General features: G+C 41.7%; 1 protein-coding gene across 4 annotated transcripts in view; it reads left to right on the top strand.

The window, feature by feature from the left end:
- LOC105023610 (neuronal PAS domain-containing protein 3) overlaps positions 1-23,145 on the top strand; it is a 265,014-nt gene extending 241,869 nt beyond the window's left edge. For 3 of the 4 annotated variants that reach the window (XM_020054458.2, XM_010892952.3, XM_034297589.1), the window contains 6 exons: positions 673-791; positions 6,938-7,131; positions 8,054-8,160; positions 14,060-14,207; positions 14,996-15,111; positions 17,280-23,145. In XM_020054458.2, coding sequence (XP_019910017.1) covers positions 673-791; positions 6,938-7,131; positions 8,054-8,160; positions 14,060-14,207; positions 14,996-15,111; positions 17,280-18,736 — 2,141 coding nt within the window. In that variant the 3' untranslated portion in view covers positions 18,737-23,145. The remainder of the gene's footprint in view (positions 1-672; positions 792-6,937; positions 7,132-8,053; positions 8,161-14,059; positions 14,208-14,995; positions 15,112-17,279) is intronic. The other variant, XM_010892953.3, reaches the window with a different exon arrangement.
- The last annotated feature ends 372 nt before the right edge of the window (positions 23,146-23,517 follow it).

Genomic DNA, 23,517 nt, shown 5'->3' with positions numbered 1-23,517 from the left:
ACCAGTGTGTGTACTCCTCCATGTCTTCCCTTGATGGATGGGATGGTATGAATATGGATTTGTTTATTAAGCCTTGATTAGGAGTGCAAGAAGACACGGTGACAAAGGGCCAGTTTCACCTCGGCCTGATAGTTGTCCTTGACAGGAATGACAGACTTCCTTTGCGGTGGTGTTGTCACACATCACCATTAAGGTAGATGATAAACATGTACCTTTATAATTGAAGCAATGTGTTTGTTTGGGATTAGATGAGCTCGAACTCGCTGCCGGTGTTTCCCCTTGTTTCATTCTTAATAGAAACTGGAACCAATAGAAATAGGACACTTAGGCTCAATGAAGAGAAACATGCAATTGACTTTTTAACTACAGCTGAACCGCCAATAAAAGGTTTTCACCAATTACGGTGTTTGACCAAGCAGAGGCTGTACACAGTTACAGAACGTAATTAAAACATTGTCCAACTTTTATTGGCAATGTGTTGTTTTTTTATTGAGGTTTACTTTTTCCATTAGACGATTACGTGGGAGATGACAGTTATTACTGCTGGTCTCACTTACTGGCTGCTGTTTTAATATTGGCCTCCTCTCCAGGGCTTTAATTTAGCACAGAGATGTATGGGCCAGGTAAAGTCATGTATTCAAAATGTGTGTCTCTGTTTTCTTCCCCCCACAGTGGAGTCCACCAGCCCCAGTCTGCTGCCCCCAGACAATACTCTGGAGCGTTCCTTCTTCATCCGCATGAAGTCCACACTAACCAAGCGAGGGGTCCACATCAAGTCATCAGGCTATAAGGTCAGATTTGCAAAGACAGTGGCCAAAACACAGGTGCCCTAAAATACACTTCCCCACAGCACTATGGAATAGTTGGTGTTCTATATGTCAGTGGTATGTATATAGTATAGATGGTTTTCTATATGTCAGTGGTATGTATATAGTATAGATGGTGTTCTATATGTCAGTGGTATGTATAGAGTATAGATGGTGTTCTATATGTCAGTGGTATGTATAGAGTATAGATGGTGTTCTATATGTCAGTGGTATGTATAGAGTATAGATGGTGTTCTATATGTCAGTGGTATGTATATAGTATAGATGGTGTTAAATATGTCAGTAGTATGTATAGATAATAGATGGCTTTCTATATGTCAGTGGTATGTATAGATAATAGATGGCTTTCTGTATGTCAGTGGTATGTATAGAGTATAGATGGTGTTCTATATGTCAGTAGTATGTATATAGTATAGATGGCTTTCTGTATGTCAGTGGTATGTATAGAGTATAGATGGTGTTCTATATGTCAGTGGTATGTATAGAGTATAGATGGCGTTCTATATGTCAGTGGTATGTATAGAGTATAGATGGTGTTCTATATGTCAGTAGTATGTATAGAGTACAGATGGTTCTATATGTCAGTGGTATGTATAGAGTATAGATGGTGTTCTATATGTCAGTGGTATGTATATAGTATAGATGGCTTTCTGTATGTCAGTGGTATGTATAGAGTATAGATGGTGTTCTATATGTCAGTAGTATGTATAGAGTATAGATGGTGTTCTATATGTCAGTAGTATGTATAGAGTATAGATGGTGTTCTATATGTCAGTAGTATGTATAGAGTACAGATGGTTCTATATGTCAGTTATATGTATAGAGTTCAAATGGCGTTCTATGTGTCAGTAATACTTATAGAGTAAAAGTGGATGTGATTTATAGCATGGCAGAGAGTGTTAACATTGCATTGACGTTTTTATTGAAAATGTTATGCATGCTCAAAATTACGTTTTTTTTACCGTCACTATTTAAGCAGTAGTTTTTCACCAGTGATCAAATGATCTATTACACTGGTCCTTGGTACTTTTTAAAAACTACTAGCAAGGCTACCGACCTCACTGAAATGCTTTCTGTTTTCTAAATTAAAAGTGTCTGTGCATGAGTTGAATATTGTAAATAAAGACAGTGTGTAAACAATGCTCTGGCGGGTTAACTGAATCCCAGCCTAGCTTGATAAGATGGATGGCTTGTGGGGGCTTTGGGACAGGGATAAATTATTCAGGCTGATGTTATGGGCAGTGAGGACACAGGGATGATGAGCCCAGCTTCATCCTGATGCCCTCTCTCTCCAAGGATCTCCATATCATCTCTGGCTCTTTGTCTGTGTCTCTGGCCTCATTCTGGCTTTATCCCACCCTAATGCACTTTGTGTTCTCCAGGGTGAACCCAACAGCAGTGGAGTGGGATTGGATATATCTTTCCAATGCCTTTATTATGTATGGTATTTGCAGAAGCAAAGTTTGCCAGACAAAGAATGAAAAGGTGGAAAGAAATTGACCATCTGATCTTACCCCAAAAAATATTGTTTTGTTGATCTTGGACAGTGAGAAAATGTTTAGTTTTTTTAAAAGTTTAAATATAGTTGCATAAAACAATGTAAGATAATGGATGGATATGGTTGTCTGATGTTGGACTGTGTTGGACTGAGAGAGAGGTGTGTGTGTGTTTGATCATGTATATTGGGTGTAAGGACATTTGGCCAATAACTAAACAGAATATTTAGCTTAGAATGATGTTTAGGGATTTATAAAATATAGATGTTTGAGTGGCATAACATTTTTGGTCCTCACAAACATAGAAATATGTGAAAGTCAATATTATAGACACAGAAAATATTCAGACCCTTCACTTTCTCTATGTTTTGTTGTTATAAACTTAATTCATAACTGATTAAACATGCATTTTTGGCATCAATCCACACACAATATCACATAATTCGAGATAGACGGAAATATAATAAATTTTCATATTCTCAGTATTTTGAAATAACAGTATACTACGAAAATTAATATTCATCCTTATTAATATTTTGTAACAGGCAAGAATAATAGTGAAGATCATTCGAGCATCTCATGCCTGTATGGAAGGACATTATATAGGCCCTGCCATTGCAGTATAATCTATAATGCAAATCTGACCTTGGCAACTCATCCATTTCTCAGTACATGAAGTAATGTTAACTTACTGCAGGAGAGTAGCTAGCTTAGTGTAGCTCGCTGTAGAAGCTTGCTGGCTGATTAATTCACAGCTAGAATAAACACGTCTTGATGGCTGTTAGTGGCAGAGGTACATAAGGTAGAGTGGTAGAGTCAACATGAGAGGCTGTATTTGGATATGCCATACCAGGACTTTTGGAGATACCGATAAAACATGGCTGATAACAGATGGACTAGAAAAGGCCCAATCAACCCAGATTCTCTACCAATAAAAAGCGAAAACCCATTTTTCAGACATTCGTGCTAATTTATTGAAAATCAAAAACTACCCTTTGGCATGACACTGTGAATTGAGCTCAGATGCATCCTGTGTCATTTGATCATCCATGAAATGCCTCTAGCACTTGATTGAAGTCTTCCTATGTTAAATTCAATTGATTGGAAACTATTTTGTAAGGCACACACCTGTCTATACATGGTCCCACACTTTAAAGTGCAAGCCAGAGCAAAGGCCAAGCCATGCAGTCCAAGAAACTCTACATAGACATCCAAAATAGAATGGCATTCATTTAATAAAATATCGCCCCAAGAAAGTTGTCTTTTTCAACTTTCTAGGGGTGAGTTTTCCATCACATAAAATAAATAAAAGTAGAATCAGGTGCACCAAAACAGGAGGAAATTATTAGAAAAATTATTTAAGAGAGTAATGTGTGAAGGTCCAACCTCCCATAAAGTTTAGACACTTGGTCTTGTTTGGTCTTAACCATATGGATATGTAATAACACATCATACCAAGATCAAAACACCTATAACAAGTCCCTTAAGAAAGAATGCTGATTGCTCTGGAAGGGGTTACAAAGCCATTTCCCATTTAAAGTACATCATTCCACTATCTGACTGATTATCTACAAACTGAGAACAGTCCAGACCACTGGCAAACAACATAGGACCTAGGCAAAGATTCATTTTTAAGCGCGACAGCAATCTGAATCATTCAGCCAAGACAACGCTGGTGTGGCTTCTGGACATGTATGTAGCTATCCTTCAACTGCCCAGCCAAAGCCATGAATTGAATCCCACTGAACTTCTGTGGGGAGACCAGAAGATCGCAGGTTACCGGATTTCTCATTCCAATCTAACGGAGATTGAGAGGATCTGCTCAAACCTATAACAAAGACAAAAAGAGAAAGTCTGGCCTTAAAACTTCCCGAAGGCTGTGTATATTTGTGCGTGCCTATGTGAGAGAGAGGGAAAGGAAATCCAAACATTTCCTTCCATAGTTCTACATTCCCTATGTTGTTTGCCATGTCCACCCGGACATATATTGGATGCAAATATCCATGAAGTATGGACTCCGCGGTGCCCGGGCATAAATATTCACACACGCACACATGCATACATTACTGGCCAGAGGACAGCTCTTATTATATTTACTTTAAATTAAGTCAACACTTGTGTTGTTACATAATACAGGCGGGTGGTAGGTAGGTCTGAAATTTGCATACGCTATCCACCAGGCATTAAGTGATCTTCTCCTCCAACCGGGAGACCAGAGCCGGCCGGCGAGGCGCTGCGACGTCGGCGGCACGCATCATGGCGGCTTATATCCCCACTCCACTCTGGAGGTCAAATCAAAGTGAATTCTGGTCCGGCTTTAAACCCATCTTTTTTTAAACAGATCTCAGACCCCCATCTCATCTAATGCACTCATGTAAAGGTTCTCCATCATTATTTGTGCTGTATCACATTTCAAAAGCACTCCAGAGAATCCCTGGGAACAGATGAGTCTTATTCCTTATGTATACCTCCTCTATATTCACCGGCGGGGGAAGAGAGTACATTGTGTGCTGAACCATGAATTATAAAAATTGATCCCTTTGTTATGTTGGCTTGTATTAAATTGAGATATGCTTTTCGCCTGCCTCTCACTGCCATTGTAGTGAACCCTTGCCGTGTCAGTTTGCATTTAGCTGTTTGAGCATATTTAATGTTTCGCCAAAGCTTATGATGTTCTTGCCAAGAGCACTCCTGGAGCAATCTAGCTGCCCGATGTTCGCGTTGTGGCAATTACTTCAAAAGTTGTCTTTTTGAACCAACTTTTGATGCCCCTGCTCTAGCTTTGGGCTTCTGGAAAGATCATTTACATTTGTATGTTTTTAATAATTTTTATGTTTGTATGTTGTTTTTTTTTTAAACAGAGAGCTCCTTTACATTGGTTTGAGTTGAGCGGAGTGGTGTGGTTTATTTTTGCATGGGCTGGCATCTTTTCAGGTGGTGTTGATGTTTACTATGGGTTTCATCCATCCAGACAGGATAATAATTAGACATCTTTCTCTGCCCTCGTCTCGTTGTGCTTCTGTGATGTCTTATTGAAACCTGCCAACCAACCGCCTTGTCAAGTGTGTGTCAGAAGCTGCCTGTCACTCTGTGGTCTGATCAAGATAGACAGCATACTGTCCGACTGATAGGCTGATCTACATAGCGGACTTGGGTTCAAGTACTATTGAAAATCATTTCAGATACTAATGCTGGGCTTGATTGAGCTTGACAGGCAGAAAAACCCATCCAGCTTCATAGATCGGTTTAACGACTAGCCCAGTGGACTGTATGAAGCTCTCACGTGCATTGAACAGAGTGAATGTGGATGTATCCACCACTTTGACTCGATCAGATCCATACATGATGTGGAAATGGAACCACTTGAACGACAAAATATTGCGGGGACACTTATCACATACAGCTTGTAACTTCAAATATATTTAACAAATAAAATGGATTCTAGTACATATTCTGCCCAGTAATTTAAGTGCCTGTAACTGCAAAATCACAGGTAGAATATCTGATGGACTCTGATGGGTAGCCGGTACCTGTAAACCTGAACTGTTCTTAACCGTTCTTCAGTCAGACCCTGCTGATCTCTGGCAAGGTCTCAGTGCACTCTTAAACTTCAAGCTCCAGACAAGCTGGCCTCCTCAGCCCCAGAATTCCTATCTAGAAGGCCTCTCCTAGCATTCTGTTTCATGTGTTTTAGCAGGTCTTGGCTCATACTCCCTTTGCACTCTCGATTCCCACACTTTAGAAAACATGGGATGTCCTATACAACGTTGTAGTTGAGTTTCATTCAAAAGGGGTTTGAAACGATTCACAGTCCTCCTTTGTCTACGGAAACTCCAGGGAAAAGGAGTCAGTATCATTTAAATGTGGAAACTGTTGATGGCTCCTATCATGTCACAATCGCTGATGGTTTCCCATTGAAAAGGAGACATCACATAGCATCAAAACCATTTTCCTCCTGGGCCAGATTTCTGACAGTGCCATTGTAACATGTCAATGTTCACTTAGCTTCCCAAGCGCCAACAACAACGCCACGCGTGGAAGAGGGCTGTTTTTCTGTTGTGTCTCTCTGTGTCTCTCTACCCAATTGGCATTCAGTGTCTCATTCCCATTGTTGAGGCTCGCCTGTCCCTGGTGAAAGAGAGGCAGAAAGGTCCCCCATGGTCTGAGGCTTTGAATGAGTTTAGGGAGCAGGAACTGTCTGTGTGAATGATGATAATCGCGTCTCACCAATCTCAGAGGTGTGCCAGTGTCAGTAGTTTAAAGACTACAAAACAATTCCCCCTGGGTTTGCTGGCAGTGATTAAAATGGATGTATCTGAAAGTGTAGTGTGCATATCTAGTCAATTCCTCCTCTAGGGCAAAATGGAGCTACAAAGACTTTAAAGCTTAGCAAAACTATAAAGCTAGTGATAATTAGGACCTTCAACTCTCTTGTCTGTGGAATATCATTTCATGAGACAACATTTGTGTCCACACCACTCTTTATGTAGTTTTTGTCCGGAAATCCTCAATCGATGCTTTTGGACTGAAACTCTTTCCCCTTCTCTCTCTCTCTCTCTCTCCCTCTCTCTCTCTCTCTCTCTCTCTCTCGTCTGTCTCTCCCTCCACTTACAGGTGATCCATGTTACAGGCAGACTGAGGATCCGAATGGCATTGACCCACAGTCGGTCAGTACCCAATCAGATCATGGGCATGGTGGTGGTTGCCCATGCCCTCCCCCCTCCCACCATCAATGAGGTGCGCATAGACTGCCAGATGTTTGTAACGCGGGTCAACATGGACCTCAACATTGTCTACTGTGAGAATAGGTAAGAATAGGTTTTCTTTCCTCACATGGCAGTCCTGAACACTGAAAAACATTCATCAAGATAATATCAAAAAGGGATTAACCAGTAGAATAATAATGTACATATGTTTGTAAAATATACATAATGATATGTGACACACAACAGCCCACCTCTTCTGATTACACAATTATGACCAATGGCCTTTTTGTCAACATAGTTTGTCCTACATAAAATGGGTTCTTACTACCAATATATTCTCAGTGGATTAGGAGTTCTATTTAAATGTACAGTTTGTACAGTGAGGCCAGTGACACTTAAATCACTCCGGTGTTGTTAGTGAATATTTTGCTAATTCATTTGTAATTGCATAGTAATAGGCCTATATGCTGTACTTTATTTCTCTTGGCTGGCTGTCGTGATCTCTGTGGGATTGAGATCACTTTTTCTCTTCTCCGTCTGCCAGACTGTTAGACATTTATGGAGAAATATCTGGACAGTCAGTTTTACAGTAAGATAGCCTCATCTTTTCTGGGAAATAAAAAGAAAAGAGACTTCTTTGATGAGGATCATAAGGTTTGTGTGAGACTCGAAATATCAGAAAATAACCGCACAAAATTTTAAGAGATCAAAGATAGATAGCTTTTTGGTGAACAAAAGACTTTATGGATGGATGTTATTCAATACAAAGTGATAGGCATTTTTTTAATCTTTTCAAATGGAAAGACGTCCAAGGTTCTATTGCATCCCTGAAGGTGTAAATTATACCCAGGCTTATCAGACTCAGAGTCATTAGGTTGACATCAGTATGATAATAAAATGGTCTGTCTTGTTACGCTGTAACCACACCGCTTTTTCAGAGCCATTCAAATCTTCCTCCCGATTTCAATTGGCGCTTCTTGTCATGCCCTCCCTCAGACTGTCTCTTTTGAAATCCTTGTTCTAGAATTAGCGACTATATGGACCTAACGCCGGTGGACGTCGTGGGGAAGAGGTGTTACCAGTTCATTCATGCAGAGGACGTGGAGGGCATCCGGCACAGCCATTTAGACTGTGAGTATTCCACTTTGCCATGACATGGCAGCATTCAGCAGTCTTTCAGCGGTCATACAATAGTCATACAATCGTCATTCAACAGTCATGCAATAGTCATTCAACAGTCATACAATTGTCTTGTTATTAGTGGTCTAGCGGCAGATCAGAACGACCCTCACCGTCAGGTCCAGCATCATCTCCCTAGCCAAAACGTCACTAGCCCAAACCATTGAAATATGTTTCATTCCCAACACTTCACTCGATGGGATGGCTTTACCCCTTCTTTATCCTCCTCTTTAACTTTTTGAACCAAGTTTACTTTCTGAGCTCCTGTCATATTTTTCACTCCACGAAGGTGTGTTTGCGTCTCCATCTGAGCGGTTGTCCTAGCCCATGGAGGAGGTATGCTCCGCTCAGTCTACCTTTTTATCCCCGGAGCGTCCATGGTTTGCTATGTTTGTTTGGCCAATTAAACCTTTACTGTGGCTGGTAAAAACTGAGGATGCGTTGCAGGATTTGATTGGGCTCCGCAACGTGGATTCATTGCCAGGCAGGCTGCTGTCATCGGAGTCCAATATCCTTAGCAGCGCGCTGGGCCCTCCCTGTGTGCCGGCTGCGGGGTGGTAGGGTGTAAAGCGTGTCAATTCCTTTGCTTTATTAGGTGTTTGCCGGGCGGGGAGGACGAGTGTCCTTGGGGTTGCCTCCTCGGACGGGGAATTTGGAGCCGTCTGATTAGATATTGGGAGTTCAACTGAATTAGAGCGCAATTACAGCTGCATAGCACTGTCCCTTTGCCTTAAAAAGGCACCAGATTGGCTCCATTAGGGGTTGATTTGAAGCCCAGCAGCGGGAGAGAGCGAGGGCACTGATGAGAGAGCCAGGCAGATTGAGGCGGCCGGCTAGGCAGTACGCGCAAAAAGTGGCTCCAGCATAGCATATCTCCAGCTAGGCCAGGCTGACTCCACATCTAAAACACCTACCCAGGCCTTAATCAACTTACAGTCGGCTCGCAGGCTGGGAATTGGTCGAGCTCACAATGCTGCTAAATAGTCATTTCATTTATTTAATTGTTTATTTAACCGTTTATTTGAGTTTGGGACAGATACAATTAAAACGTTGACACTTTGAATTAACTTGGGTCAGATGCATTGCAGCGTTGCACTTAAGAATGCACTAATTTGCAGTGTTTGTCCGCTTAGTGTGGCTGTTAGTGGATTCCATATTGATTTCATCTGGGTATACTAAACAGTATCTACAGTTGGAGAACATAGCCATGGGAATTATTCGATGAGCAATTTGGATTTAGAGAACTAAGGCCTCTCAATTCAGTCAATTACCCCTGACACAATAGACTTCGCTAAAGTTGAGTTTATTGTTTCCTCCACATATTTACGGTCATTACACAGCCCCATTAGCATCCTGATTGTGATATTAATCTGATGATGGTAACTTGGTCTGTGTTTGGATGACTGACTGAAATAATGCAGTTCTAGATATTGTCAGGTATTAGCACACTAAGTCGTGTAACACACACATCGGGCGTAGCTCAAACGGCATCATAAATGTGCTGATAATGCATTATGAAAAGGGTATTCAGAGGGAGAGTTACTGAAAAATGTATTACATTCTGTGGAAGTTTGGTCTGAATAGCAATCAGTCGGTGACAAAGGCAAGCTGAGCAGGTCAAATAGGGTGACAAGGTCACTGGGTCTTGAAGAAATGTAAGATATTATTCCACATGGCCAACTCTCTAGACACAAGGTCAAGAGTGAACCAGCGGACTTGAGAAGGTGTTTAAATGAATTGGCTTTTGTCCAAGCTTTATAATAGGGCCATTTAGTCACTCAACGTTTTATTCATACAGTATCCTAGGACTGAGGAACGATCACACAGACTTCATTCTGTACTGTGAGTGTTTACATTTATACTGACTGTGCGGTGTATTCACACTGCTGAGGGTTCACTGTTCCAAACCTGAGCTGTGACCAGGGCGGAGATTTTTCATTTGTTCTAGAAGGATCCATATTAAGTGGAAGATGCATATGCTGGAGTATGTGATGACTGGACTGTAGCATACACCATAGGAACGACTGTTGTATCAGACGTGGGGAAAATAGATGATTTTCATGAGATTGAGAGAGAGATGGGAGAGGGGACTGTAGTTCACAGAAATAACCTAAATCTCGGAGGACTTAAGCCATCTGCCTCCAGGCATATTATCAGAACCTGGCTGCTGAGACTAGTTCAGAAGGACGCTAATGAAACCAACTCAGCTCACTTGTTTGAATGCTAGACTCTCCAGATACTGAAAAGTGCAGCTGAAGTGTTGACTGTTGAATACACACAGGCAAAGTTGCTGTAAATTCGAAAGCTTTGGAAAACAGTAACTTTCTCGCACAGTACAGTGTACCTCAGAAAAACATGAAGAACAGCACTCATCACAACACAGGCAGTCTTTTCTTGTGAAGCCAGACAAAAATCTAAAACCCAGCAGAGGAGAGAACATTCCCCCTGGTCTCCTCTCTCTTTTCTAAAAGGGCTGCCTTTACGATAATACCCCGATGGACTGCAAGGACTTTTCCATAAAGCAATTTCACGGGTGTAAATTACTTACTTTTATATGACGTGACACCCCTCTTCGCAAGCCGGGGCCACTTTGGGTAAAGGGTATCTGAAAGGTAGCCGCCATTATGGAAAGAATCCAAGTGATTAAAACAAACTGAAGGACAGGAGGAGAGGAAGAAGAGCAGGAGAGGAAGAGGAGAGGAGAGGCTCACAGGGAGAGGGGAGTTGAGGAGAGGGAAGCCATCCTACAGGCATGCCTGAGGCTCCAGGAGAGAAGTAGAGATTAAAGAGCCTGTATTCCTTTTAATGCCTCCAAAAGCTAGCAGACAACGCAGGAAAGCACCGGAAAACATTGGCCTTCATTAACACTAAATCAATAGGCGCAAGCAGGCTCTTGATTGATTTAATGGCACTGTAAGTGAAAGGGGTTAAACAATAAGCTCCACCCGCAAAGACTCGGTGCCAGGGAAGCAAGGGGTGGAGGGGATTGATGCTGATGCAGATCAGAGAGATCTGGTGTGTCTGTGTTCAAAGGAAGAGGAATCCAGACGTCCATTTCAGTTCCTTACAGGACACTGTCTATAGAGGTACACTGTCTGGTCCATTTCAGGTTCTTACAGGACACTGTCTATAGAGGTACACTGTCTGGTCCATTTCAGGTCCTTACAGGTCACTGTCTATAGAGGTACACTGTCTGGTCCATTTCAGGTTCTTACAGGACACTGTCTATAGAGGTACACTGTCTGGTCCATTTCAGGTTCTTACAGGACACTGTCTATAGTGGTACACTGTCTGGTCCATTTCAGGTTCTTACAGGACACTGTCTATAGTGGTACACTGTCTGGTCCATTTCAGGTCCTTACAGGACACTGTTTAAAGAGGTACACTCTCTGATACATTTCAGGTCCTTACAGGACACTGTCTATAGAGGTACACACTCTGGTCCATTTCAGGTCCTTACAGGACACTGTCTAAAGAGGTACACTGTCTGGTCCATTTCAGGTCCTTACAGGACACTGTCTATAGATGTAAACTGTCTGGTCCATTTCAGGTCCTTACAGGACACTGTCTATAGATGTAAACTGTCTGGTCCATTTCAGGTCCTTACAGGACACTGTCTATAGAGGTACACTGTCTGGTCCATTTCAGATCCTTACAGGACACTGTCTATAGAGGTACACTGTCTGGTCCATTTCAGATCCTTACAGGACACTGTCTATAGATGTAAACTGTCTGGTCCATTTCAGGTCCTTACAGGACACTGTCTATAGAGGTACACTGTCTGGTCCATTTCAGGTCCTTACAGGACACTGTCTATAGAGGTACACTGTCTGGCTGACACACTGAGGTCACAGCAGGACTTTAGGATTCACAGTTTGGCTTGTATACTTCATTTGTCGTGTAATTCACCAAGATTAAGGTTAGATTATTATCAAAACAAAGATTCTGTTTATAAATTCATTCATTAATTTCTAAATGTTTGAACTACCATGTTCCCATGCATTACAATTGCAATTTATACCAATGTTTTGGTATTCCAAAATTCATTATTGGTTATTCAATTTCTGTGTGGCTTAGAACATGGTGCTTGCCCTGTCAGGGTGGTGGATTCGGTTCTCATGGGGGACCTGTTTGATAATGTTTGCACTCACTTCCATAAGTCATTCATGATAATGTTTGCACTCACTTCCATAAGTCATTCATGGTAATGTTTGCACTCACTTCCATAAGTCATTCATGATAATGTTTGCACTCACTTCCATAAGTCATTCATGATAATAGTCTGTCTAAACAGAGGTTCTCAGACTTCGGTTGGTCTGCAGAGGTACCACGGACAAATACAGACTTTTATCTATAACATTTTAAATGCCAATATCAAGAGCAACTTAAAGTGATTTTGACCAAATTGTTCTTTCTTTTTCCAAGAGGTAAACAAGTAAAACTCATAGTTTTATATAACCCTGTGATCTTTTTATTTCAAGTCATCTCTGATTATGTTTATATTTATATTATCATTTGCGAACCACTGTGCTAAATTACTAAATAAATGAAAAACTTAATTAGTTTCCCAGTTCAAATGTTACATATTTTACTATTTCAGATCATTGTTTATTCACAAACAATGAAGGTGAGACCAAGGTCACATTGTAGCTCTTCTCTACTGACCTTAGAGGAGTGAGAAAGAAAAACAGGTTATTTCTTTCAGTTTCCTATCTTCTCTATTTCTGTGTTAGGTAAAGAAAGCAGTCAGTGATGTAAAGTCAATTATTAGCACCCTTGGGATGGTTTCTTAAACAACGCTATTAGTTCCTAATAGTTTTTAATTACTGTCCTTCTTTTTATATAAATCATTCCCCCCTCATGGAACTCTTTTTATGGTAGAGGCTATTTGTAGCCATAATTAAACTAAGAATATGAATTTACTACCTCGTTCAGATTCTGACTCTTTCTGTTTTAGAGCGCCATGATTAATGCAAATACATATTGGTTGAGATAACCATTTAGCGGTTAATTTAGCTAAATTTATTGCAACCGCCAGAGCGTCTTCACTTCTGAACAGACAGACCAGACAAGGACACTGCCAGCAGGGTAGTTGGGGAGCAACAGGGTCACAGCGCCCCTTGGTGGTGGGAGCGGCTCACTGCAGCCAGACCCCATACAGACAGACAGTGATGGAACTGAAGCTACCACGCCATTTATCTTTAAAAGAAACTGCACTATTTATCATCTACAATCTCATTTTCTGCTTCTACCTACACCCATGACCTTACGCCTTACCCTAAATCAAGTTTCATAGAAACACATTCCGCAGTCGCTGCAGTCACAGATACATATTCCTAGGTAACAAAAGGACCAGTCGTACACTGTAAAACACAATCAAATCAGCCTTTATTGGTTGCATTCACATGGTGGCACATTTTGTCGCAGGCGTAGGGAAAGCCTTGTCTCTTGGCTCCTTAACCATGCGGTAGATTCCGTAGGGGTGATGTAACAACAGGGATTGCCTAAGTCTCCTGTTGTGCCCCGTAACGCCACAGACATGGATGGGGTTATGCCATTTGTTCCAGCTGGTATATATTTCACCATGATGTTGTAAGTGCTCCCGATTGACTCTCAATCATTCCGTAATACCCCTAAAAAAAAAAACCCGACTCTGGTGGTAGTTTTCCAGATCAGCGCACAGCCGACCTGTCCTCTAAGGTATTTAATAGCCGTGCCCTGTGCAGCCATGTACACATCCCCATCGCTGTTTTAACCAGACAGAGACGTTGATTAATGATGGTAGCCAGAGCAGAGAGCAGGACAGCTGTTGGACGCCACCTGACGGCCTCTCGTCTCCCCTCTCTCTCAGTGATGAACAAGGGCCAGTGTGTGACCAAGTACTACCGCTGGATCCAGAAGAACGGCGGGTACATCTGGATCCAGTCCAGTGCCACCATCGCCATCAACGCCAAGAACGCCAATGAAAAGAACATCATCTGGGTCAACTATGTTCTGAGGTAAGACGCTGCTCCATCTGGGATCCACTCACCAGCTGCCAACCGGACCAAATGGCACCCTTGTCCCTGTGTAGCGTGCTACTTTTGACCATGGCCCTGTACTTTGACTGGATCTATATCATTTAGAATGAATGTGCATGTGTCGCACCATTGGTTTAACTGTCTACACATAAACTATTTTGAATACATCTATAGGCACCAGTCTGTCAGAAGAACATTATAGAATATATATATATACACACACGCACACACGACAGTATGAGTGTTCTACGGCTGTGTTCATGTGATGTTTTTGTGTCACTGACACCTTTATACAATAATCTCAGCACCCTAAATTGATGGAGATGTTTTACTATAAAAACAATGTACGATGAAATCGATATCTCAGACACCAGTGGCCCAATAATGTGTTGTTGTCATTTGTTTGGTATATTATCTCAACTGACCAGAATGGGAGCGCTGCACCGTTTAGCTACAAGCATAAGAATAAGCCCCTCTATCGTCAAATGTAATAGATTTGTATTCTCAATGTCTTCCAAATGTTTCTTTACCTCCGCGGGCCATAGAGCAGCTGCGATAGGCAGAGAAAGAGGCTTCGCTTCAGGGACAGCTGGCTCAATCAGAACGCCTGGAGAAGGGCAAACACTGTGTCTGCAGTCCCCGGCAGCAATCTGCATCAATTCTGTTTTGGCAGAGGCAGTAACTTCCTTTGGCGGTCTGTTGCCAGTCATTTCTAAAGTAATCCAAATGATCGAGTCAGCTGCTTGTCTCTGTTTTCTCTGCTGTAGTAATCCGGAGTACAAGGACACGCCCATGGACATCGCCCAGCTGCCCACACTTCCAGAAAAAGCCTCAGAGTCTTCAGAAACCTCTGACTCTGAGTCTGAGTCCAAGGACAATTCTGGTACGGTACCATCAGTTGATGAAAACCTTTGTAACAGTTGGTATCACAGAGTGTTTTCAATGATATGTGCAAAAAGGCTTTAAATGTGTTGTGCTTGTGGAAAAAAACTAAATGGTGGTCAAAATATGTTCATTTTAGTTATAGAGCCACATATTAACAGAATATTGGTACAAATTTACCAAAGGTCTGTCAAAATTTCTGAGAATAATAGGAAGAATATGCCTGACGAAATAAAAAAATAGTAAAAATGTATAGAGAATATACATTTTACTAGGTTTGTAAATATATATATATATATAAAATCTTTGGAAAATGCTAGCAAAGTTGTATTTTTAATTTTAAATTTCTATATTTTATTTTAAAACCTTGAAATATATATATCTATAATATTTCCTAAGGAATCTTACAAGGGTTTGTAGCAATTATAAAAATGAAATAGTGTTATGCGATATTGTTTAATATAAAATGTCATATACAATGCATTGCATTTTTATAACATTTTAGTAAACCACCTAATATGAGTTCATGATGCTTACTTAGCAAGTATTTGAGCCATTGTATTGCAGTCTTTTTAGATCATGTTTAGTACAACTATTTCTGAGAAAATGAGAAAAAAGTCCTGTTAATAGGTGGTTCAATCCGGTGCTTTAGCTGTGAAATAGTTCAAATACATGGAACAGCTGAGGGTCCACAAGAGGATGTTTAAGTACCTGGGACCTATTAAACACACATGTTACCAGGTCTGAATCTCAATGTCCAATTTCCCTTCACCTAACATTGTTTTAACATCTGTTTTAAGAATACTGTATGTGTACATTTACTGCTTTTCTAAGTCAGTGTAAATAATTTCATCTGGTAGCAAACATTTACAGAATATCCTCTTATGTTTGATTTGGTTATTGGTGTAGAAGGTGATGGAATGCAGATCTTGGGGGGTATAAAAGTGACCTAGTTGTTAAAGCACCTGACTAGTGTCTGAAAGGTCCCTGGTTCAAATCCCCCAACCGCCAAAGTGGAAGCTATGTCATTCTGTCCATGAGCAAGACAGTTAACCCTAACAGCTCCTCCTCCCACTCTGATTTAACAAGTGGATATTCATCAAATCTAATGATTTATTTATTGTAACATGCCCACAATGTGATTACTCCAATTAAATTATGTATATTTTGCTGTTTTGGTTGCATAATATTTATAAATGATCATTTTCACAAATTCTGCCATTAATCACCGATCCACTTCATTACAACTAGAAACAGGTTTTACCACCACTTCTGAATCAGTATGCTAGCTTTGCTACCAGGTTATACGAATTGGAGGTAGCATTTAGATCGTAAAAAGGATCATTTCTAAATGTTATGCAGCAGTTTCCTTTTTAAATATAGTAAAATTGGACTTGAGTAACTAAATCACTGGCCTTTTGAATTGATAAATAGCCAATAACACGTGCTTCTATCACCCATCAGTCTGGGCATGTGAGCCTTCCACCTTTACCAGCATTTGAACATATTGCAATATATGTAGAAAGCATCTTTTTTGGAGATGGAATCATATTATTTAATAAGGGGCCTGTGGGAAACAAATAAACACTCTGAATCCTTTCCCACCCCAAAAGTGGACAAACTTTGGGTCTAAATATAGATGTTCATTTAAGTAGCAGCCAGCAAATCTGTTGAGCTGTACACACTCTGCAGGAATGGATGAGTAATGAGTGTACACAGTTCTGTTCAAATAAGATTACAGCCAAGGGGGAAGGGGAGGAGTGTAGAGGAAGGTTTTGGGTGACAGTCTGGGGAAAGAGCCAGCCCATTGGCCGCTGGCACTAAGCCTCCCTCGGTGCCCCCCACCGGTGTGCGTGGTGAGGGTGGTGGCCTATGCCAGCTGCTGCTGGAGTGGTCCTACTCACTCCCAATGTACAGTTGGAGAGCCACCCCGCTCTAGTATTCAGGGCTGGTTTGCATGCCAACACACCAGACACCATAGCCACTGCCATCATTAGCAGAACGGAGTGAAGAGGTGTGGTTTTCAAAATGAGCACTGATGGGAATATTGATGAATAACTGAAATATCAACATGCTGGATGTTAAAACAGTGCTTATGTGGTTATACAGAATCCATTAAAGTTTTCAGAGTTGTTTGGGTCTGTACACTAAACCGCATGTTTCTCCCAGAAGACAACGAGAACTCCAAGTCGGACGGGAAGGGGAACCAGTCCGAGAACAGCGAGGACCCTGAGGCAGACAGCAAGAAGCAGCAGCAGGGCCATTCGTCCTCCGAGCAGGAGATGAGGCGCCAGGAGGAGGGAGACAGCTCCTCCAACCCGGAGAGCCAGGAGAGCGAGGATGACCTGGAGCCCAGCGACTGCGAGGTGGAGACCAAGGAGGGCCGACTGGGTCGTCTGGGGGGCCTGCACATCAAGGTGGAGCACTACGGTGACGGAGACCGAGGACTGGATCTGCACCGCCCACCGTCCTCATCCGAAGAGGAGGATGATGACGAGGAAGAGGACGACGACGACGACAGCGTAAAAGACTGCGACAGGGCCGGCGAGACGCTAGCCGCCCCCGCCGCTAGCAAGCACCAGAAGAGGAGGAAGAGGAGGAAAAAGCAGAAGTGGGATGGCAGTCGTTCTAGACGCCTGCGCCTTTCTTCCGCCACCCCCAGCCCCAGCGCCATGGAGCACCCCAGCCTGGGTGGGGAGGCCACCCTCCTGCTTCCCCCTTCCCCTGCTAGTGCCTCCGTGCTCAAGATCAAAACGGAAATGTCCGAGCCCATAAACTTCGACAACGACAGCAGCATCTGGAACTATCCTCCTAACCGGGAGATCTCCAGGAACGAGTCCCCCTACAGCATGACAAAGCCCGTCCCCGCCCACGACGCCTTCCCCTCCCCGCAGCCTGGAAGTCTGCAGGTCTCCATCCCAGACTCTGTGCTCACCCCCCCAGGAACGGAGGGAGGCGGCGGGATTGGAGGAACCAGGAAGGGCATACCCCCCTCCTTCAGCGGTAACAGCAGCGCTCCCTCCTCCGCCTCCAGCGTGGCCAGCCTGGCCCCTCCTTCCAGCTCTGGCTCATCCTCTGACCCCCTGTCCCCGCCCCTCTCAGCATCGCCACGTGACAAGCAGCAGGGTCAGGGCACGCCCACCCCCTCCAGCTCCTCCTTGCTGTACACTAGCGACCTGGAGGCCCTGCAGAGGCTGCAGGCTGGCAACGTGGTGCTTCCTCTGGTCCATCGGGTCACCGGCACGCTTGCCGCAACCAGCACTGCCACCTCACGAGTCTACACCACGGGCACCATCCGCTACGCGCCCGCTGACGTCACCCTGGCCATGCAGGCCGGTGCCAACCTGCTACCCAACAACGTCACCCACGCGATGAACTTTGTGGACGTGAACGGTGGCCCTGGCTTTGGTATCGATCCCAAGACCCCCATGGAGATGCTGTACCATCACGTCCACCGGCTCAACATGGCCGGTCCTTTCGGGGGCACTGTCTCCGGCGCTAGCCTCACCCAGATGCCAGCAGCCAATGTCTTCACCACGGCCGAGGGACTGTTCTCCACTCTTCCATTCCCAGTCTACAGCAACGGGATTCACACCACACAAACTCTTGAGCGCAAAGAAGATTAAAGCAAAACACCAAGACCATATTACTGTGTTCAACTGGCAAAGACTCATTGAGGCATAGGGACTGTGTTTTAAGTGGGAAAGAAATATATTCTAGCACTTTGAATTTGAGCAAATGAGCTTACGAAATGAATGGCCCCAAGTCTTTCTATCTTCTCTTTCTCTACTGACTTCACTCTGTCAATCTTTCTTCCTCTTCCGTCTCGTCTTACAGTACGATCAATGACATTCTCTGATCAAACTAAACTGACTTCTTTATTGTAAAGAATTCCTTTTTGCCTACAGAGAATTCATATTACCATTCGTCTCCTACTGGAGTCTTGGGTATTCTACTTTTTATTTGAGTTGATTATGTTGCATCTTTATGAAGATGTCTAGTGTATTTAAAGGGTGATGGTGGAAAAGATATTTCTATGGAAAGAAACCCTTGATGTTTTTGCTCCATATCTTGATATGATCAAGGTTGACTAAGACAAAATTATGTTACTCTGTTTGACATGGTCATAGATATAACCTCAAAGAGAAACAAATGTCAAAGTTATTTGAGAATGAGGGAATAGTAGTCTATTTTTAAATTAATTTTGTTTCTTTTTTTATAGCTCAGACTTAATTTACAAATCAAGCATTAAAAAGCAATTTCAACCGGGTATTGGCCTGTGAATAGAATGTTAGTACAAATCCCAGGACTTCGGAACAGGTACAGGTTAGTACAAAGATGCACCTTTTCTCCCGGTTCCATTTCCTTGGTTAGATCTCAAATTGCTGCCTGTTCCCTATATGGAGGACTACTTCTGACAAAGCTCCATAGAGCTCTGCTAGAAAGTAGTGACCTATAGGTGACGTTGTCATTTGGGATGCACTCTGCAGTTCCACGGTGCTACTGTTCCATCCAGTGACTACCCTCCTTCAGCTGGATTATTTTCCGCAGCCCTCTCACAGAGACGTGAGGGACAGCTGAGGGAGATTTCCTTCCTACAGTAAAGTGAAACTTCTAATCAACATCACTTCATTTCCGTCATTGCTATTCCCCTCAGTCAAGTTGTTTAAAAGGCTCAATCTGATTGGACCTGAAGGAGAGAATATAGACCTATGGAGCAGATTCGCTTTTGTTTGTATTTTTTTAAACTAGATCACTTTTTCTCAGTGTAACTGAGGCTAATTTGCATCATTAACTTGAAAAATGAATGTTTAACTTTGACCGGCTTCTGTCAATTGTTTTTTCTACTCTACTTCTTCCCTTCCTCTTACATCCTAAACCTCACAACCGTCAACATCAGTCTCCCAAATCAGTTCTTCCATCAGCCATTATCGGACTCTGAAATCACATATCAAGGAGATTGTAATATGGACATGCATTTCAATCAAAACGGAATATGACTTTTTTTTTTAAAAATCACATTCCCCAATTTTTTTTTCTCTGTTGCCAAAAAAGTTATCTCACAGTTTGGTGTTAAGAACACTGTGATTGTTGTTTAAAAAAAATAGTAATAAAATGGAAAAACTGTCACTTCATCTTTTGACAGCCGTCCATCAAGTCATCTATTACCAAGCGTGATAACCGTAAACGTGTACAATGTGTAAGTGTCACTGGCTGTCAGTCTCCATAGCGATTTCAGTGTGTGTTACTATATGCAGTATATACCGAGCTGATGTAGCTGTTTTGTCCTTTGTCTTCTCTGTGCTCTAGTCTGGGGTTGGACAGGGAACGTTTGTAACCCTCTCCGTCTCCTCTGCAGTCTTAGTGAACCCGTGGAGGTTAGTGGATTTCGTGTGGTGGCCTTCCAATGTAGTTTCACCTTTTTTGCTGCTTCCTTTTGTCTGTATTTCCTTCAGTTTCTGCTGTTGCTTTGCTGTTGTGTAGTCTACAGACCTCTCCTTCTCTCAGAGATAAAAGATTCTTAACTAGCTCAAAGGTTTAAGGAGCCATTTTTTTGCCACTGAGGAATTCTGGGATTACAATTTCCAGCTTGCATTTACCTACACTACGAAAAATGACGACAAAAAGCTAAAGTAGCATTTAGATGTATCTTCTAGACTGGAGAACCATAAAAGCCTCAGTTGTGAAACATTCCCAGAGTCCCTTGTGCTTCTTGTATGCATTGGGTGTATTTCATTGGTTTCCACCAAACCTGTTGACTTCAAGGACCCTGCAACTCACAGGACGAAAAGATCACGGTAGTATTTCAGGACAATAAACAATTTTAAAGATTTCTAAAGAAATGAAAAGAAAAAATATTTCGCACTATAAATCTATTTTTATAGGTGTTTTGGAAATGCATGTTTACTAAGTTGATTGTTTGGTTTACTTGATTTTGTTCGGGCCAGCAGCTTTGTCTCAACGTTCAGTGTTTTTTAGTCTGTCCAGCAAAGGGAGGGGGAGCCTTTGTCTTTTGAACTGAATCAGACTACTCCCCTACATCAGGAAACAGTGTCTGTGGTTTCTGTGAAGATGTGATGTTACTTAAATCCAGGTCATGAAATAAATGTGTTTTTAAAAAAAAGATGGAAAATTGCGAGTCGGTTGGTTGCGATGGTGGAATGGTTGCAGGAGAGCTTGGTGTCACCACTGGAGATTGATGCTATCCTAGATTTTAGTGTTTTCTATGCCGTAGCAAAGTGGGTTGGGAGAAGGAGACTGTCGGGTCGGGGGCAGCTCTAAAACAGACTGTGGACAGACCAGGAAATACACCCATATGTTACAACAGAACAGCAGGATGAGCTGTTTTAATGTCTCTGTGTTGTGTCAAAATGAACTGCTGGTGATTTAAACTTAAACTAATCTCAGCTACTGTCAGAAACATAGTGTTTAAATTACAATATGAAAAATCACTTCATTACCTGTGAAGACTGTGTCTGTGTTTTTAACTATTTCTTGTACAATTATACAGATTCTTTTATGAGGAACTTGGTGCCAAGTAGATGAATACTACATGAGAAGGGGATTCTCTTAGTATCAATGTTAACAGTGTTATAAATTCTAAATACAAACAAATTAAAATATTAAAAAGAGAAAACTATGGTACATTTATTATTTTATTTGTTTTGTTTTTTTCTTTGAAGAAAAAAAAACATAACTAACTGAAGCTAACTTTGAGTGCCTGGCTTATTTTTTTTATTTTTTTTAAAACATCTTTTTATTTTCATTTACCATGAATAATGCTGCAATTTCAGAAAATGTACATACTTCATTTTACAACAGGGTTATTTTATACTTTTGTAGGTTTCCATCCGTTCAAAGAAACATGTCATACGTGATTGTTCTTTCTGTAACACGGTTTTTTACCATCTTACAGGTGCCATATTCATAATAAACTTCTCTTGGATTTGTTACTATCTGGCATCATTTCTTTTACATTCAACCATCTCAATGAATGCCCCACACCTCAGTAAGCTGCCTCCGTTTTTCTTTCTGCCTTTCTTTCTTTCCGCCTTTTCTGATCTTGCTTGAAAAACAAACGTGTAATTGGCCTTTAATGGTTTTTCTGAGTTAAAGACTACAGTCTTGGATACATTTGGGTTCCTCCCACACTAATCAAAATTCTTTGGTAATGACTAATTGTAGCGTGATTGGTAACATCGTTATTTTTATTAGCAGATGGCCAACCAGAGTGCAACTAGTACTGGTTGTTGAAAGTCAAAGTACATTGATTCCACACCCCTGGCCTTTTGGAATAAAGCACAGAGTATGATTTTAGCTCACTCATGAATAAATACTCATTACTGTGATCATGACCGAAAGACTGTTTAACAACAGACCAAATAAAGTGACTGTCATCACATACACAACATCATCTTGGACAGACAGTCGTGTCCATGTCACTGTGGTGTAATTAAGAAACAAGGCCCAAGGTGGTGTGGAAATGCCAATATACAGCGGCTAAGTGCTATACTTAGTCACGACACAACACAGAGTGTCTGGATACAGCCATTAGCCGGAGTATATTAACCATGTACCACAAACCGCTGAGATGCCTTAGACGCTATTAGAAACTGGTTATCAACAAAATTACATATTACAATTACTATTAAAATACATTTTTGTCATACTTGTGGTATATGGTCTGATATACCACAGCTTTACGCCAATCAGCAATCAGGGTTTAAACAACCAGTTTATAATAACAGTATGAAGCTGAAACTGTATTTCAATCTGTGTCCTCTACAATGTGTTATCTTGTTTTGTCTGCCCACAGTATCATGTCCAGAGTGAGGTCTAGTGGAAATAAACTGAGGTCTTAAGAAATACGTACCATAGTTATCTGGAGAATAATTAATCAACCATTAGAGTTAGAACAAAATGTGTTGAACATTTTCGAACATTTTCCCAAATAATTGTTGACTAGGCCTGTCAAGAAAAAGGATGTCATCAACTTTAGATGGGCAATCTATTGCTGTTTTTTTAATGAGCATAATCTGTTGATATCATTTTTCATAATAAATGTGATAAATTACTAACTACATCTGTAATAAATGCAGTAAATGGTATGAGCATTTTGAAGACTTGGAGTCTTATTTTAGTTTTGATATTGAAAACAGGGAACTGAAAACAGGGAACATTCATGTTCCTGAATATGGTAACAAGTGTTTAGGTCTTCCACCTATTAAATGAAATGGTCCCTTTTACAGGGAATTAGAGACCCGTGGCTGTTTAACACTGAATCAATTTTGAATCCAAATGCATGGCAGGAATGTACTGTGTGTGTATCAATCAGTGGAACACACATAATCCTTGATTAGCATCAGGTGCAGAGCTATATGGACCATGTGTCAGTTTACCGTCTATA

Source organism: Esox lucius, chromosome 15 (assembly GCF_011004845.1).
Source record: "Esox lucius isolate fEsoLuc1 chromosome 15, fEsoLuc1.pri, whole genome shotgun sequence".
Classification (NCBI taxonomy): domain Eukaryota; kingdom Metazoa; phylum Chordata; class Actinopteri; order Esociformes; family Esocidae; genus Esox; species Esox lucius.
Note: the sequence above shows the minus strand (reverse complement) of the source record. Positions and strands in the feature narration are given on the sequence as shown.